The sequence below is a fragment of the Rhinatrema bivittatum genome, chromosome 18 (assembly GCF_901001135.1).
Source record: "Rhinatrema bivittatum chromosome 18, aRhiBiv1.1, whole genome shotgun sequence".
Taxonomy (NCBI): Eukaryota; Metazoa; Chordata; class Amphibia; order Gymnophiona; family Rhinatrematidae; genus Rhinatrema; species Rhinatrema bivittatum.
The window spans coordinates 34,973,515-34,991,749 of NC_042632.1; the positions used below are offsets into that span (position 1 = coordinate 34,973,515).

Genomic DNA, 18,235 nt, shown 5'->3' on the forward strand with positions numbered 1-18,235 from the left:
TTTTTTTTCCCTTGAATTTCTTCTTTTGCTGTGGCTGCTGTTAATTAAAAATAAATGAACAATTAAAAAAAAAAAAAAGTGTTACATTTTTCTTTCAGCCGCAACCGCTCGGGCTGTTTCTGGTTTGATCGTCTGGGCAAGCCCAGGCCGGGGAAGGGAACAGTGTAGCTCTTCTTCTCTTCGCAGCTTTGGGCTGCTGCGTTGGGCCATGTTCCCCCTCTTCTCCCGCGTGCCACGATCACACGGCTTCTGTTCCTCTGGCAGCGTGGAGACAAGATGGCGTTCCCAGTGCAGGAAAGCTTGTCAGGCCGCTAGCCTGGCTCGGGGACAGCTGAATGCAGCGGCACTATATGCCACAATACGTTTCTGGAGGGAAGGGGCTCTCCGGTGGGGTGGGGGGGACGGACAACGAGGCTGGTAGGAGAGCCACAGCTTCCCAAGGCCCTGTCAGGATAAATACTGGTAGCTTAAACAGCCTGTAACGCAGGAGAGGGGCTGCAGCTTGGAAGGCGACGGATTCCCGGGGGCCCAGGGACTCCCCTCCCCTGTGGTCTCTGGCGATCCTGTCAGGGGGAGGAGATGTGAGCTCTGGGCCAGACAGGGGAGAGGATGAAGTGGAGTTTTCCTCAGAATTTGTCTTGCTTATGCATAAGGCCTTTTTAATGAAAAAACCCACTGGCTATAAAAGGGCATTTCTGTCAGCCGTGTTGTCCAGCTGCAAAGAAGCAGAGGGTTCCTTGGCTGGGGGTCAGGGGACCTCCTTCACCGGATGGGCCTGGCGGCTCAGATGATTTGGACCTGGATGACCCGGAAGATGGTCTTGGGGGATGGTCTGGGGGTGGATCAGGATGACCCAGTAGATCTCACGCTGGATGTTGATCAGACTGATCCCGAAGAGGTCCCAATAACTGAAATTTATCAGTGTTTATTACAACAGGAACAAAACTGGGAGAGATCAGTGGAAGAAAAGGATTCCTCATTTTTCCAGGTAAGTATCATTTTTGTTCTTGTAATAAACATTGATAAATTCTCAGGTGTGCTTAAAGTTTTGCACACAAATGGTATCTGAGAAATGATTCGTTTTTCTGAGATGTGATGACATAGAATAATTGAAAAATGTACAAATTTGCTGAGAAATTGCATTTTTTTTCTAGGTCTTTGTCCAAAGTTTAAATCTTATTTAAATGTTTATGCTAATAGATGCACCTTTTAATTACCATACTACTTACATCCAACTTAGAGGGTAAATTGCAGATAGCCATATAGGCTATAGGTGCTATATGTGGGGGTGTCTGTGCGTGTATGTTGGCACTGGTTTTACACACACACACAGTTGCACTTGTCGGAAGCAGGTGTAACATTGTGCATATACATTTATGCGCATGTTTTAGACAAATGGAAATGTGTGCGTAAATCCCGATCCATCCCCTGGAATGCCTCTTTTTTTTATAGTGCATGTAAACGTACATGTGAAATTGCTTTAGTGTGAAATTTTATATGCACAGCCTCTCCTCCCCCCGGTCATTTTTAAAAGGCCATTTACTGCACTGGAGTTTGTGCATAATTCCTTGTGAAAATTACCACCAAAATTACTCTGCATGAGGATATTTGAACACATTTGTACAAAACTGTTGCAACTGGGCAATTTTGAAATGGTACAGGTTTTGCCTTACGGCATTAATTTGCCACAAGGCCACAACTTGCATCACTAAACTGTGCAAAGGCTAAAGGATGTTCAAACAGAGGTGTGGGGCTTTGATTCAAGTTGTAAATCTAGCCCAGAACGTGACTATCAAATCTCAAAAGAGACGATCAGCAAAGAGGATTAGGCTTATAAAACAACTTCTATTAGGAGAGGCTCAAAAAACTTGGAATCTGCGGTGTGAAAAAGAGATGAGCGTGATTATAAAATCATGAAAGGACTGGAGACAGTAAATGGAGAGCGAATATTCACTTCTAGGTGTAATAATAGAAAGACCCAGGAGATACCCATGGAAACTGTCAGGCACATTTAACCTTTGGAACTCTACTGAACAGGCCTGTCTGGAGGCAACTAGAATAACTGGGTTAAAAAATGGATTAGACATGTTTATGAAAGATCAATCAATCACAGCTTGTGTAACACAATAGGAATGTCAGCCTTTTCAGCACTACTGTAAGCTGCGAGGATGCATCGCTCCATGCACGCCCCTTTACTTAACGCTTTCTGCAAGCACCCGCCGCTTGTCACAGTCAGAGACACGATACTGGGCTAAGTGGACCTTTTGGTCTGACCCAGTTTGGCAGTTCTTATGCCTTCAAGATTTAATGCTCGGTCACCTAGGGCCGACCATGTGAAATCTGCGTGTTCCCAGAATATTTGAGACCTGGAAGGCTGCAGATTTACCTTGTTTCCAGACTTTTCTTGCTGCAGGCTTTTGCTAAGGATGTCTTTTGTTGGCTGTCACCTAATGTTTCACCACACAGCATTTTCAATGCTGGAACCTGTTCTTATTCAGAACCAGCACAAAGCAATAACACATGGGTGGCAGTACTGCATCGATATCTGAAGAGATAGATACAATTGAAATGGCACAATCCAGTATTTGCTGTTAGAGCAGTATGCATACACTTTTTTCACTCAGTTACTGGCACAAAATATATATAATCTAATAAAACTTTTCACATGGGGGAACAGGTGCTTGTTTGAAAATTGCCTTCCCCATCTGCCACTCCCCTGCCCTGGTGGGAAGGGGAAAGGATGGGGTTAGGTCAGGGTAGGGAGAGAATGCACAGGGATCTCAGTTTGAAACCCCTCTTTGCACTTCCACACGTGTACTTTTGTGGCGTTTGCTTCAGCACAGGTGCAGAGCACCCACCTTCTCCTCACGGCCCGGATTTTCAAAAAGAAATACCACGTGGAGTTTGCTTTGAAAATTAGCTTGCAGACCTGCACCGCAGACAAGTCTCCAAGTTGCCCCGAACAAGACCTGTAACCCTAAGGATAAAGAAAGTCAGGCGGATCTGGAGATTCAGGTGTTCCCACTTTCTAGGTCGGCCAGGGCTGGGGGTGCTGCGAAGGCAGCATTCACAGGCCCCGGAGGGGGGAAGCACAGTAATCATGCAATGGCGACAGCTAGTGGCAGAATCTAGGGCTCTTGATTAAAAGGCTTCAGAAGGACCTCCAGCATGCATGCCCCTCTCCCCCCCCCCCCCAGCTGAGGACTGTCACTGCAATGCCATATATTAAAATAAAGGGATATAAAATAAGGAAAACAATACCTGGGTTGTTGTGAATGAAATCTCATGGCACCGGATCCCAGCCCTCCTCCCTCAAAAAACACTCACTCTAGTAGGGGGTAGGGCTGGATGAATAGAGGGGGGGGGGGGGGGAGAGAGAGAGAGAGAGAGAGAAAATTTAGTCGAGCATAAGAAAAATTGATCTCCAGAGAGAGAGAGCCTCTTGCAGTGGTTTGCAGGATGCCTGAAAAGTTAGGTGGGAGTGGAAGATACTGGGGACCACCTTTTTCCTGATGGAATCCAGCAGTCTGCTGCTTAGACACAGTTCAGGTGGAGGCCTCTCTATCTCGGGGGTTCTCAGTTCATTCTTCGGGACACACCCACCCTGTCAGGTTTTCAGGATATCCACAATGATTATGCATGAGGTAGGTTTACCCTTTCTCCATTGTATGCATCTCTATCTCATGCATATTCATTGTGGATGTCCTGAAAACCTGACTGACTAGCTATGTCTCAAGGACTGGGCTGATGACAACCTCTGGGTTATAGAGACCTCCATCTGAATTGTGTCATTAAGCAGTGAACCAGAAATAGGAGAATTGCCTGAGGATTTTGCCTACAGAAAGTTGTTTGCCCGAGAGGTCTGGGAATAATGGGGAAAGGAAATATTGGTTTTGGGAGGAGAAAGGTAATCCAGGTTGTATTGCGATGGGCAGAAGGTGGATGCCGGTGTAATAATAGGCCGATTGTCTGACAGTGAAATTCTAATGGATTCCACTCAGTGAATGCGGAAGAAATGGAATCTCTTGATGTTACCTGAAGCAGCAAGAATACCCGAATTGGGAGAATAGCATTAAAACCTGTAAGGTGATGGAGTAACATTTAGCCTTTAAAGAAGAAGGGGTGATTTATCTAAAAATGATTTCAAGTAACTTCGGAATTGTGTCCAACTAAGAATAACGAGGAGGACTATACTGCACATAATTACTTGATACTAGAAACAGGAAATTTGAAAGTGCAACATTTATTTTTACTTCAGTGAGGAGTAGATCCAGGGATGGTTTGGATTCACTACTAACAACCTTAAGTAAATGCAAGTCCATGGGAACCCCAGCTTGGCACGTGGTGTGAATTGGTATTTCTGCATGGAGATTCCTCTCTGACAAGGGACCCAGCCAACATCTTCACAACCCCATAACAAAGACTTGTGTCCCAATTCTTCCCTGTACTGGGAAGGTGTGGGAGGAGGGGAGGGACTGTTACAATTGGATAATTCAATAAAGGATGTTTTAACTTAAAAAATAAATAAATAAATAACCCATTCTGTGTGGTTCTTCCAGGATTCTCTCGCCACTTCTCCTGAGCTGCTGAATCCCACCAGCCCCCTGAGCCAGTCCGAAAAGGAGACTCAGCGCCAGTCCACTCTGCAGCTGCTGCGTAAGACGGTGCAGATCCCAGAGAATGAGTCAGAGCTGGCCGAGGTCTTCGCGTTGATCCACGACCTGAACAGCTCGAGGCTTATTTTGTCCAATGTGAGCGAGGAGACTGTTACCATTGAGCAGACCTCTTGGTCAAACTACTATGAGTCGCCGGCCATGCATTGCCTTCTCTGTAGCAGCCCCCTTTTCAAGGGAATGGAAAAGTAAGGACCCATTTAGGTACCAAGTTTCCACACACTTTTATTATAACGGAATGGGGGCACGAGGCTTTGGGCACACTGGCACAGATCAAGGGCCATCCTAATACACTCTGGTGTTTATGTAGTCCTGTGTTGCATTTACAGAACCATAAGTGTGAATACCAGAATGCAACTTTTTGTGTGTAAGATGCGGGGGTGGGGAATGTCCATTCCCAACTGCTTACCTACAGTGGAGCTGTTCCAATCCTGTGGTGGCGGCAGCAACTTAAAGATGAAGTTCAGGTTGGGGCCTTCAGCCGGCTGCTCTACGCTCAAGTCCCTGCCCCCTATTCCCGCACAGGCTGCCTGTTATATGCAAACCTGAGTGAGAGGCAGGGTCCTGAGCGTGCAGCAGCCGGCTGAAGGGCCCATTGCTGAATTTGTTGCCACAGGATTGGAACAGCTCCACTGAGGGTAAGAGATTCAGAAGCAGACCTGGACAGAGGTATGCAGCAGTGGCAATACTCCAGCACCTATTAGATTTGGCTAAATCTGGGCCTGATCTGTGGCCTGCTAGGTACACACTCAGTCACCAATAAACCCCAAACCACCTTTAACCTGTACGTACCTGGAACAGTCCAGACCACTGGGTTATGCCTCCCTTCCAGCAGATGGAGACAGAGATAAAACTTGAAAGGCACCTCCTCTTAGCCTGGTTTGCCACATGCGATCCTTCATTATTTCTCTGTCTCCAGCAGAGATGAATCCAGAACAAGTGGGTTATGCACTTCTACCAAAATGAAGCAATCCCCAGTGGGGAGATGCACATCCACCATCTCCTGAAGACGGAGAATCCTGGAGACGGAGCAAACTGACGACACAGTATACATACCCCAGCAGTGACATCAGTCTGCCAGTATTCTCCGTCTCCAGGATTCTCCGTCTTCAGGAGATGGTGGATGTGCATCTCCCCACTGGGGTTTGCTTCATTTTGAGAAAGGAGAATTAAGAAAATAAATTTGCCCCACTCTCCTGTGGTGATACCAAATGGTCCCTCCCACAGTTGAGAATTCCTGAGGTGATTTCCTTGGTCCTTCTGATGAGTGCCTTGGTCCAGTAGCTGGTTTTCAGCTGGTGTGGACTTAGCTGCTAAGTCCACACCAGCCAGTAAGGATTTTGTCAGACAGTGCGACGATGGTGGCTTACATCAACTGACAGGGTGGTACCAAGAGTTGAGCGGTGGCTCAAGAGGCCCAGGAGTTAATTTGCTGGACAAAACAACATCTGGAATTATTGGTGGCTTCTCAAATAACCGGGATAGACAATGTGCAAGCGTATTTTCTCAGCCGTCAACAGCTAGATCCCGGGGAGTGAGAGTTGTTGGAGGAAGCAATGTGGCTTATCTGTTGCATATGGGGCATGCCCCACATGGACCGATAGCAACTCATCGAAATGCCAAGGCTCCACGCTTCTTCAGTTGCAGAAGGGAACACAGAGCAGAGGGGGTCGATGCCATAGTGCTTCCATAGCCATAAGGTGTTCTCCTGTACTTTTTTCCGCCATGGCTGCTGTTGGGCAAAGTGTTGAGGCGAATAGAGATTCATCCGGGAAAGGTGATTCTAATGGTGCCAGAGTGGCCTTGGCGACCATGGTTTGTGGACTTGGTCAATCTAGTGGTGGAGGGGCCACTGTTTCTCGCCCATCTTCCGAAGCAGCTGCACCGAGGTCCCATATTTTCAGAGCAGGCAGCAAGCTCTCAAAAGCAAGCTCAGCTTGGCTTTTGAGAGGAAACGTTTAAGGTGGAAAGGGTATCCCAAGGATGTTTTTTCCACTCTGCTGCAAGCTAGGAAGACTTCAACATCCTTAGCCTATGTGAGGGACTGGAGAGTTTTTGAGACTTGGTGCGCAGAGGAGGGGTTTGATCTTACTCAGGCGTATGTGGCGCACATTTTCACCTTCTTACAATGAGGGTTAATGAAGGGTTTGGCTTTTAATTCCCTCAGAGTTTAGGTGACGGTGTTGGGCTGTCTTAGAGGCAGGGTGCAGGGAGCAGCCCTAGCTGCACAACCAGATGTGGTGCATTTTCTCCAGGGGGAGAAGCATTTGCGACCTCCGGTGTAGAAGTTGTGTCCCCCCTGGAGCATTAACTTGGTGCTCAAGGGGATGTGTGTGGCTCCGCTTAGAAGGCAACTATGAAAGATCTCAATTTGAAGGTTGTTTTTTTTGGTGACAATTTGTTTCTCTAGAAGGATTTTGGAACTTCAGGCTCTGTCATGTAGGGATCCTTTTTTTTGAGAATTACAGATTCCGATGTCTCTTTGCCTACAGTTCCTTCCTTTCTTCCGAAGGTGTTCTTGTCATTTCACTTGAGTCAATCGGTAGAACGTATGGCCTTCCCAAACCTGGATGCAGCAGCACCTCACGCGATAGAGTTGCGGCTCTTGGATGTAAAGTGAGCCTTGTTGCAGTATCTCAAAGTCAATAATAGCTTTTGGCTATCAGATCATCTTTTTGTGCTATGAGGTGGTGCAAAAAAAGGGACATAAAGCTTCAGAGTCCACCATAGCGTGGTGGTTGAAAGAAGCAATAGGTTCGGTGTACATTTGTCAGGGCTGTTCTATCCATGAGGTTTTAAAGGCTCACTCTACTCTGATCTCAGGTGGCATCTTGGGCCAAATGTCAGCAAGTATCACCACAAGAGATTTGTAGAGCAGCTTCTTGGAAGCCATTGCACACTTTTGCTATGCATTATCATTTAGATATCCAGGTTCTGGAGGACATGGGCTTTGGTGTACTTCGAGCAGGATTCTCACGGTCCCACCCTAGTTAGGGAAGCTTGGGTACAACCCAGGAGTCTGGACTGACCTGAGTACGTACAGGGAAAGGAAAATTGGTTCTTACCTGCTAATTTTCGTTCCTTTTGTACCACAGATCAGTCTAGAGTCCCGCCCAGTCGATTTGGGAAGAATTGGAGAGTCCACTCGCTCTATTATGGTAATTGGTCTGAAAAATGGCACAGGTTGTGTTAGTTTTCTCACGTTGTTAAGGTTGGAAAGGTTTGTTCCCATTATAAGGTTCCACTTCCTACTACTCGTTCAGTGGGACGTGATCATGTTTTCTTATAGTTATGCTCGTTAATATCTTGGCTTGGGTACAGGTGAATACTGAGGGGACTGCAGGTGGCAGACTATGTTATGTGGCAGTGTCAGCAAAACTTTCTCTGTCTCCATCTGCTGGAAGGGAAGCAAAACCTAGGAGTCTGGAATGATCTGTGGTACTACAGGAACAAAATTGTGCAAGTAAGAACCAATTTTCCTTTAAATGACCAAGAAAAATAATTTAAGTTGATAAAGGATGGCATCAAACAAGCTTCAGTGACAGTGAACGCTGAAAACTTAAACACCTGTCTACATATGCTAGTTCTTAAATCCCAAACAACTTTATATATGTCAACCACCATCTCCCATGCAAACAATACCATCTTCTTAAACCAAAGTGTCCAAAAATGTTTGTCTCAGATGAAATTTGTTGCAATGAGTCTCGACACGCCACTTCATGAGACCTGTATGTCAGTTCCGTTTTGAACAGATCCCATGAAGCACCAACAAAGCACTGGTGTAAGAACCCATTGTTGCAACAGATTTCATCTGATATAAACGTTTTTAGACATATTACAATTATGAATGTTTATTGACTGACACTTTGGTTTAAGATGGTATAGTTCAAATTAAGTTTATTTATCACTTTTTGAACACTTAACACTTTTTTGATAAATTTATTTATTTAAAATATTCTTTACCCATCCCTCTAAAAAAAAAAAGTTTGGGTCAGTGTGCATTTAAAAACATACATAATTCAAAAGTCGCATAAGCAAAATATAACTGAAAAGTAAACACAGAACATATGTACTGTCAATGATGCATCTTATTTTAGTGCTGGCAACACTAAAATAAGTTGTTTTGGAATTAAGAACTGGCATATGATGACAGCTTTTTATGTTTTCAGTTTTCATTGTCACTGAAACTTATGTTTGATGCCGACTTTTATCAATCTTAAATATTTTTTCTTGGTTATTTAATTATGATTTAAGATTTTTTTCTTTCACTTTGCTAAAGAAGTGACAAGGAGTTCAAGAGCAATGTAAAAAAAAAACAGTGTTTATTCCAGTGAAAAATCAAATACTTTATGGCAATAAAAGAATCAACAAAGTACTCAAAAAAAGCAAGTTTCTTGGAATGACCTGTTCCCTTCATGTGTGCCTATTCAGTGTTGACTTTTGCCCTTTTTAAAGACTTGGACCGTGTTATATGTTTGGGAAACATGGCACTGCAGGAGCTTGGATTACTGAAAGCAAGTTATACAGATGCAAGCAGATGATAATACAGTTCTTTTTTTTCAGTTCACTTGCAAGTCCACAGGATTGCTGGCTCCTGACAGCGAGCCGCTTGCAGATGGTCACAGCTCAAATGAAGGTGTGCCTGAATCGCCAGTGTCTCGCCCTGCACAGCTTTACTGATATCTACACAGGTAAGGAAAATAACTTGTACAGAAAGCCATAGGACTTCTCAATTAAGGGGGTAATTTTGTAACAGCCCATATAAATCAGACAGCAAATACATGCATCATGTTGCACCGGTTTTCAAAGTGTTTTCCCTTTAAAAATTATACCACTGAAACAACACACACAATTACACCTGCTAAACTGCATGCAGACCTTTTTGGAAACTTTACACACATACATTTGAAAATGCAAAAATATGCACATAAGTACAAGCCACTCTGCCCCTCCACTCACTTTCCCCCTCCCTGGAACATCTTTGCTCAGTCCGGTTAAACTTATGCATGGATGTGACATATGCATGAAAATTTACCTGCATATCAGGCAGGCAATTTTTCAAAAGGCTATTTCTGTGAGTAAAACACTGTTTTCTCTGCACAAGCAGGACAGTAATTAGCCACACAAGTGGGTGATGTAATCTAATGGTGCTCTTGCAGAGCTTAGAAATACTTTCTGAGTATGTGTGGGGGTTTCCATGCAGTCAGGCTTTACTTCCTTCTGGTGAAGGGATAAGTTATTGATCTCTCTCCTCTAAGCCACTTGACGATATTGTTTTATTATTTTCTTTGTTAAATTTTTGTTCCCGTTTCATTTTTGTTCTAGAAATCTCCCAAAAAAATTTGAGTTTGACTTAGCATCAATCCTCATTGCAATGATGGACAAAAAAATCAGACTTCAAGAGGTGCTCAAAATGTATCTACAAAATGTCACTTCATGACTGCTACCTATGTTGTTTGAGGCCAAAACATGATGTCCCTAATTGTACTGCCTGTGCCCAAATATTACTCAGGGCTTTAAAATTCAGAAGTTTGACACTTAAAGAACATTTAAGTTCTCCTCAAACTTCTACGACAGCGAAGAAGCAACCAGCTGAGGACCAGTGCTTGAAGTGAAAAGGTCCGAGTCCCTTCATGCTAAGCATCATGACTTGCAGACGTCTTTGCTCAAACATTATTCTTCCTCTGTTAGACAGAGAGAAACTGTGCCTCTCTGTGCCAAAGGAAAGTAGGTATCGAGACAGGCCTGGTCCATGCCAATGACTCAGGCACTAAGGCCTTTCCAGTGCCATCAACAAGCAAAAAACCCTTGTTCTTGTTGTCGCCATTGACTTGTTGGTGCTAAGACTCAGATGTCAGCGCCAATCAATGAAAAATCTTAGTCCCTCAGAATCAATGAAATGTATGCCAGTTCTAGTTTTAGAATCCGGTAGCTCTTCCACAGGGATCCCTCTTCCTCCAGCAGTGGGCCATCCCTTTGTTAGAAAGATGTGACTTGACTTTGTAAAACACTGTTTCACCATCATCTCTGATTCTCCTCCTCCTCCATCTCAGTTGGAAGCTCCTATTTTGGAATCTTTGGGGCCCAAATTCTGAAACTTAATTTTATCATTCTGCCATATCAAGCCAAACATGATATCCTGTACCTTGACCCACATTTCAAGTCTCCAAGTTAATATTCCAAAGATAGGCCACCAAATACTTTCGGACTGTCAAGAGTTGCATTCATCGGAAGATTCTTTCTCATACCATTCTGACAAATTGACTGGCCTTTCTTCAGACCCCCTCATCGCTACCTCCCAGAAGTACATCTCCATCAGAGCACATGTCTTATCCAGCTTTTCTGCAGAAAATGGGAAAACGCGTCCCATTTACTTTGCAGGAAGAGACAGAGCCTAGGGAAGATTTATTTGGAGAACCAAGTTCCTAAGTAGATGCTGGCAGTATCAGTGCATAGAGTATTGTAGGGACTCCAGATAAGAATGTAGCAAATAGCATTATCGTCACTACCTGTAGCAAGAAAGCTATACCTTAAGTTCAAGGTACAACCATTTCCTGGCCATCAAAAAGTGCAACTCCCACATGAATCGGCAGTGGTTGAATCGGCTCTGAAAAAAAAAAGCAAATCCTATTAGAAATTACTAGACAATATGGCAAAAGGTTTTTCCATACTAAATATAGGAAAAGGAAACAATAATAAAATTAAAACAATCTTTTATTATAAACTCAAAAATAAAGTTTAAGGAACCAGTTTATGCATTTGATTACAATATACAAATAAACCCTGAAAATGTACCCCCAAAATACTTTCTAACCCTATGGAAATATTAGATAATGATACAGTAAAAACAACTCTCAACCATATATCGATCATACATCACACCCATGCATGTACACTCAATTTAAAATCATATGAAAGCAATTATAAGCAATCTAATGGTATTATTACTCTTATCCAAATTGAATAATTAACATAAAGTTCTTTCTAGAAATGTTTGTTATATGATGCAGTCAACCAAATATTTAACCCCTGTTTGTCATCTGATACAGTCAACCACATTTTTTACAAAGATTTTTATCCCCAACATAGGCCACTGTACATGGTCAAATATAGATTTAATTCATTGCAAAAGCTTTAGGACATGAACCAACAGCTTCCTACAGATGCTATGGCTCATTTTACACCAGTATTACAGGAAACAGTGGAATGTGGAAAGCATCTGATTTGATCAGCTTAGGATACATACAGTATTTCCTCCAGGACTTCTACATAGCCATAGGAGCTAGAAGGCTAGCATGGCTTTCAGCTTCAGGCCTTCATAAGGATGATCACAAAAAATTAGCTGATGCTCCATGCACAGGAGATAATCTCTTTAGAGATGAAAGAAACAGTAGATTTCATTAAAGATAACTGCTCTATTCTTCTTACCCTATCAGAAGCGCAACCATCTGCAATTACAAAAAATCAACCTCAACATTACAGAAAGCAGTATTTCTCTGCTTTACCAGTTAGGTACCTTCTTGATTCTCCTCTGTATATCGGAATGGTGTCTGTTGTGGTTAAACACTGTTATGGATACCACTTCTTTTCTCCCCTTACTTCCTCTCCCTCGGGTGGATATTGAATGAGTAACCTTTCTCCTCCTTCCTTCACATTTGGTGCATGGGCAAGGGAATGACTTTAGATTAAGTGATATCAGATTGACCAAGAAACATCCCTTATTTTCTCTCTGAGTGGGCAGGAAGAGTGGACAAAATTTCCTCCGGAACAAAAATCCACTTAAGAATACTTTAACTGCAAAACTCACAAGAGACGTCTCATCAACCACTGGATGTGAGCAGAAAAGTACTCTTTCCACCTTCCAAGACTGCTAAGCCAAGGCCTTGGGCATTTACTCTGGAAAAACTGAAAGGAAAGACTCCTTCTCTCTTGAAATCCAAACTAAAATCCACACGGAAATTAGCGATCACTTGCTTTCGTGCAAACAGGAATAAACCAGTACAGTGGCCTCTAGTGGGGCTACTCTACACCGCCCTGACTTAACTACTAGGTCATACAAGGGATGTACATTCATTACATCTGTTTCAGTGGGTACACACATACCTCTCTGACTTTGTAGTACACGTGGGAAAACTTATAGTATGCATGTATCTTATTAAAAATACACGCATACTTTCCATTTCCCACGAGTACTAGAAAGTCGGTAAAGTACACGCATACTCGCCAAAACAGATGTAAAGAATGCACATCCCTAGGCCATACTCCTTTAGTAGGGATTCCAATGGGGCTCTAATGTAGAGCCCCATTGGAATCCCTACTAAAGGAGCAGTTTCTTGTGAATGAAGGTCATTTAAATGGGCTCTCCATCCTTGATTGGAAGCATCTGTAGTTATTGTTATTTGAAATTGAAGTTGGTGAAAGAATTTGAAAGATTCACCCACCATTTTAGAGAATACATGAGGGAGCTGGAGATATAGATTTTATGTGATGACAGTTGAAGGTACTGGTTCCACTGGAACTTCAAATGCAACTGAGCTCGTCTCATGTGGAGACGTGTAAATGGTTTAACATGAACTATTGCTGACATAGGACCTAGAATTTCATAAAGATGTGGATCAAAATGTTCCTTTGCTTGGACAGAGTTGGAATTTTCATTAGATCTTGTATTCTCTGTTGAGGGAGCAATGCCTTGCCCTGTATTCAGGCAAGCCCCTATGAAAGCTACTACATGTGTCAGGATTCATCATCAATTGGCTCATATCTAGCAATGCCTTTGAGGAAGTCATTGTATCCACTTTCTCTCTAATAGAATTCTTCAGTTCATAGATGCATATTGGATTTCAGGAAATTGATGATGAATCCTGACACATGTAGTAGCTTTCATAGGGGCTTGCCTGAATACAGGGCAAGGCATTGCTCCCTCAACAGAGAATACAAGATCTAATGAAAATTCCAACTCTGTCCAAGCAAAGGAACATTTTGATCCACATCTTTATGAAATTCTAGGTTCTATGTCAGCAATAGTTCATGTTAAACCATTTACACGTCTCCACATGAGACGAGCTCAGTTGCATTTGAAATTCCAGTGGAACCAGTACCTTCAACTGTCATCACATAAAATCTATATCTCCAGCTCCCTCATGTATTCTCTAAAATGGTGGGTGAATCTTTCAAATTCTTTCACCAACTTCAATTTCAAATAACAATAACTACAGATGCTTCCAATCAAGGATGGAGAGCCCATTTAAATGACCTTCATTCACAAGAAACTGCTCCACAGGAAAGACTGCTCCACATTAACTGGTTGGAACTGAGAGCAATTGTCAGAGCTTTAAAATTATTCAATCCCTCCCTAAAAAGGAAGGTGATCATAATTCAGGCCTAGTAATGTAAGAACATAAGAAAAAGCCATACTGGGTCAGACCAAGGGTCCATCAAGCCCAGCATCCTGTTTCCAACAGTGGCCAATCCAGGCCATAAGAACCTGGCAAGTACCCAAAAACGAAGTCTATTCCATGTTACCATTGTTAATGGCAGTGGCTATTCTCTAAGTGAACTTAATAGCAGTAAATGGACTTCTCCTCCAAGAACTTATCCAATCCTTTTTTAAACTCAGCTATACTAACTGCTCTAACCACATCCTCTGGCAACAAATTTCAGAGTTTAATTGTGTGTTGAGTAAAAAAGAACTTTCTCAGATTAGTTTTAAATGTGCCCCATGCTAACTTCATGGAGTGCCCCCTAGTCTTTCTACTATCTGAAAGAGTAAATAACCGATTCACGTCTACCCGTTCTAAACCTCTCATGATTTTAAACACCTCTATCATATCCCCCCTCAGTCGTCTCTTCTCCAAGCTGAAAAGTCCTAACCTCTTTAGTCTTTCCTCATAGGGGAGTTGTTCCATTCCCCTTATCATTTTGGTAGCCCTTCTCTGTACCTTCTCCATCGCAATTATATCTTTTTTGAGATGCGGCGACCAGAATTGTACACAGTATTCAAGGTGCGGTCTCACCATGCAGCGATACAGAGGCATTATGACATTTTCCGTTTTATTCACCATTCCCTTTCTAATAATTCCCAACATTCTGTTTGCTTTTTTGACTGCCGCAGCACACTGAACCGACGATTTCAATGTGTTATCCACTATGTCACCTAGATCTCTTTCTTGGGTTGTAGCACCTAATATGTACTACATTAACAAAGAAGCAGGAACAGGATTTTTCAAGCTATGTCAAGAGGCCTGCAAGATATAGAAATGAGCAGTTTATAAAAACCATAGTTCCCTATACGTACCCAGATCAGTCTAGACAGTGGGTTGATAAGCAGTTTATAAAAACCATAGATCTGATAGCTGTCTATGTACTTGGAAACCAAAATCAGATAGCTGACAAGTTGCTGGCTAAATCACATAAATTGTCGTTGGACCAACAGGTAGCCAAAGAACTTTTTCAGCAACCTATTATTGCCAGATTCATGGGAGACCTAAATTGTCGTCATTCTACAATTAGAGATCCTCCATGGGATCTAAATGAAATCATATTTTGAGCCTCCGGCCATAACAGAACTAAAACTTCTCTCTTACAAAGTTTTATTTTTGATAGCTGTAACCTCTGCACACAGATTAAACAAGTTAAAAGTAACATTGTAATGACTGCAGAAAAAGACCAAATGGTCCATCCAGTCTGCCCAGCAAGTTTCTTATGGAAGTAACTGTTGCTCCGTGCAGGTTACCCCCATGTTTCTGCTAAAGGTAGTAACTGCCACTCCATGCCGGTTACCCCCCAAGCCTTATGTTAAGAGTAGCAATATTTACATTCAAAACCAAGCAACTGTCACCCATAACAAAATTATTGCTAGCAAAAGTTTTACTGGGTGAGCAGCCTTCTTGATTCAAAAAAATATTGCTTGAATATGCTTTACTTTTGGACTTTGCTGAGAAAGCAGTCGTTTTTGTCCCCTATCTGCATATCAGTATCCCAGATGATAAACATTATGTTTTGAATACTCAGCCACTTGAATCAGTCCATTATACTACCAAAACTTTTCCCGAGATCAAATTCTAATAAAGGTGACCAGGCTTTTCATATCTTGGACTGCAAGAGAACTTTATTGTTCTGTTTGGAAAGAACAGAGGCCTACAGGAAATCATATCAACTGTTCATCTTTTTCAACCCAGTCAAGCAAGGGCTTTCAGTTACAAAATGAACTCTATCCACATGGATTTCTAATTGTATTTCTTACTGTTACACTCAGTCAGGGCAGCAGCATCAAAGTAAAATAAAAGCACGTCAACTTTAGAACTATGGTAGCATCTTTAGCCCATCTTCACTCTTCTTCCATAGACGAAATGTGCAAAGCTTCCACCTGATCTTTTGTCCATATCTTCACTGCTCATTGCTACCTAGAAAATGCTTCCTATCAAGGTAGTAGTTTTGGCCAAGCAGGATTTAACAGCTTATTTAACCTATTCCTTCAGCTCTCCTGCTAGATTGTAATAAAACAGGGGTTGTATGTTCCACTGTTAATATAAAATATAATGAATACTTATTTGCAGCCCTCAGCTTGGGCATTCCCACTTGTGTGGCTGATTATTGTCCTACTTCTCCATGGAGAAAGCAATTACAGTACTTACCTGTAACAGGCATTCTCCATAGACAACAGGACAAATCAGCCTCACAATCCCACCCTCCTCTCCTGTGGAAGGTTAGCTTGCTATAAAGACTGAGAAGACTTGTGTAGTAGCAGCTGCATGGGGAAACCTCCAAGCATGCTCAGAAAGACCAAGAGAACTTTTCTATCTTGGTGCCATCAGGTAATGTCAACCACTTGTTTGGCTGATTTGTCCTGCTGTCCATGGAGAACACGTATTATCTTTACAATGTACAGCACCCCATATATTATCAGTACTGTATAAACAAATTATTAATCTGGGTTGCAGGTCTTTTTAACGTGGGAAACAAACTGTTGGTGAGCCTGGACCTGCTTTTCGCAATCCGAAACCATATTAAGATGGGAGAAGACCCTAAAGTGTCTGTCAGCAGTGTCTTGGAATCTGTACAGGAGCAGGCAGGTAATACATTTCTTGGGTTAGTAATAACTGCATCCTGTCCTATATATAAAAGGAAGATTGTGCGGTTCAAATTTGTCCGTGTCCCAGCCTTGAACACTGCATGTGCAGCCAATATTTAGTGCATAGTGAGTCCTGGAGGCCATATAGAGAGTGTGACGAACAAGACATGGCAAGAAAGTTTAGTGATAAGGCAAGCAGCAGTGGAGTTGTACAGTATAGTAGAGAGCAACGCCAGGGAGCTATATGCTGCACAACAGCCAGAAGTAGGGATGGGGCAGGAGTTGGGGCTACAGTGTACAAACGTAGTGGCCATGTCTGTTGTTTTGTGATGGGCCCCGGCAGCTAATGGGGAAATATGACATTCTGTATGTAAATACAGTATTTTTTATGTTCCTAATTTGAAACACAGTACATGATGGTTGATAAAAACCATGGAGCCCATCCACATATCCTGCTCCGCTTTGTCCCTTCCACTCCCTCAAAGATCCTCTGTGCTTGTCCCATGCTCTTTTGAATTCTAATACTGTCCTTGTCTCTACACTGGGAGGATCCTTTCTTTAAAGAAATATTTCCTTAGATTGCTTCTTTCATCCTCATCCCATGACTCCTTGTTCTAAAACCCTCTTTCTGTTGAAACAGGGCAATCTCCTACGCATTTATCCCTTGGGGCTATTTATCATATCTCCCCTTTCCTTCATGGCATGCATCTTTAGTTCTCCGAGCACAAGCAGGATGGTAGTCCTCACACATGGGTGACATCATCAGATGGAGCCCCGATGCGGAAAGTTTATGTCAAAGTTTCTAGAACTTTGACTAGGCACACACACCGAGCACGCCCTAAACCATGCATCCATATGGCATCCCTCTTCAGTCTCTTCTTTTCCACGAAACTGTAAGCCTCATAGTTTGAGCTCACTTTGGCTGTTTATGGACTAGAGGAAAACTTTTTTTCTCATGGTGTTTCATTGCGGTTTTTCGGTTTTCAGTATCGTTCCACCACCAGGTCCCTCTTGGTGCCTCCCCGTAGTGGTCCCAGTTAGGTAGCAGATTGCATCTCCTTCTGATATGCCCAGGCGGGACTGCATCTTGAGGTCATGTCAAGGCTTATTCTGTCAGAGCCATGGCAGCATCGGTGGTCCACTTGTGAGCAGTTCCCATGAAGGAGATCTGCAAGGCTGTGACATGGTTCTCTCCACACATTTACATCTTATTACTGTCTGGATAGGGATGGCAGACGTGACAGTAGGTTTGGCCAATCTGTCCTTTGGAACCTGTTTGAGGTGTAGAATCCCTCTCTCCCATCTAGGGCCCATTGTTTAAGTTCAGGCTGTCTCTCCCTCTGTTACCAACACCACCGGTGGTGTTGTGCCTGTTGGGTGTCTGTTGGTCCCCTCTTTTGTTGGGGAGCAGCCTGTAGCTAGGGATTCCCCCAGGTGTGAGGACTACCATCCTGCTTGTCCTTGGAGAAAACAGAGTTGCTTACCTGAAACA

At 43.0% G+C, this 18,235-nt stretch overlaps 1 protein-coding gene across 3 annotated transcripts in view; it reads left to right on the plus strand.

The window, feature by feature from the left end:
* Positions 1 to 18,235, plus strand: part of HMGXB3 (HMG-box containing 3) — an 81,198-nt gene that overhangs the window by 45,297 nt on the left and 17,666 nt on the right. For 2 of the 3 annotated variants that reach the window (XM_029583465.1, XM_029583463.1), the window contains exons 12-15: positions 938 to 988; positions 4,560 to 4,861; positions 9,237 to 9,364; positions 16,613 to 16,744. In XM_029583465.1, the coding sequence (XP_029439325.1) occupies positions 938 to 988; positions 4,560 to 4,861; positions 9,237 to 9,364; positions 16,613 to 16,744 (613 nt within the window). The remainder of the gene's footprint in view (positions 1 to 937; positions 989 to 4,559; positions 4,862 to 9,236; positions 9,365 to 16,612; positions 16,745 to 18,235) is intronic. The other variant, XM_029583464.1, reaches the window with a different exon arrangement.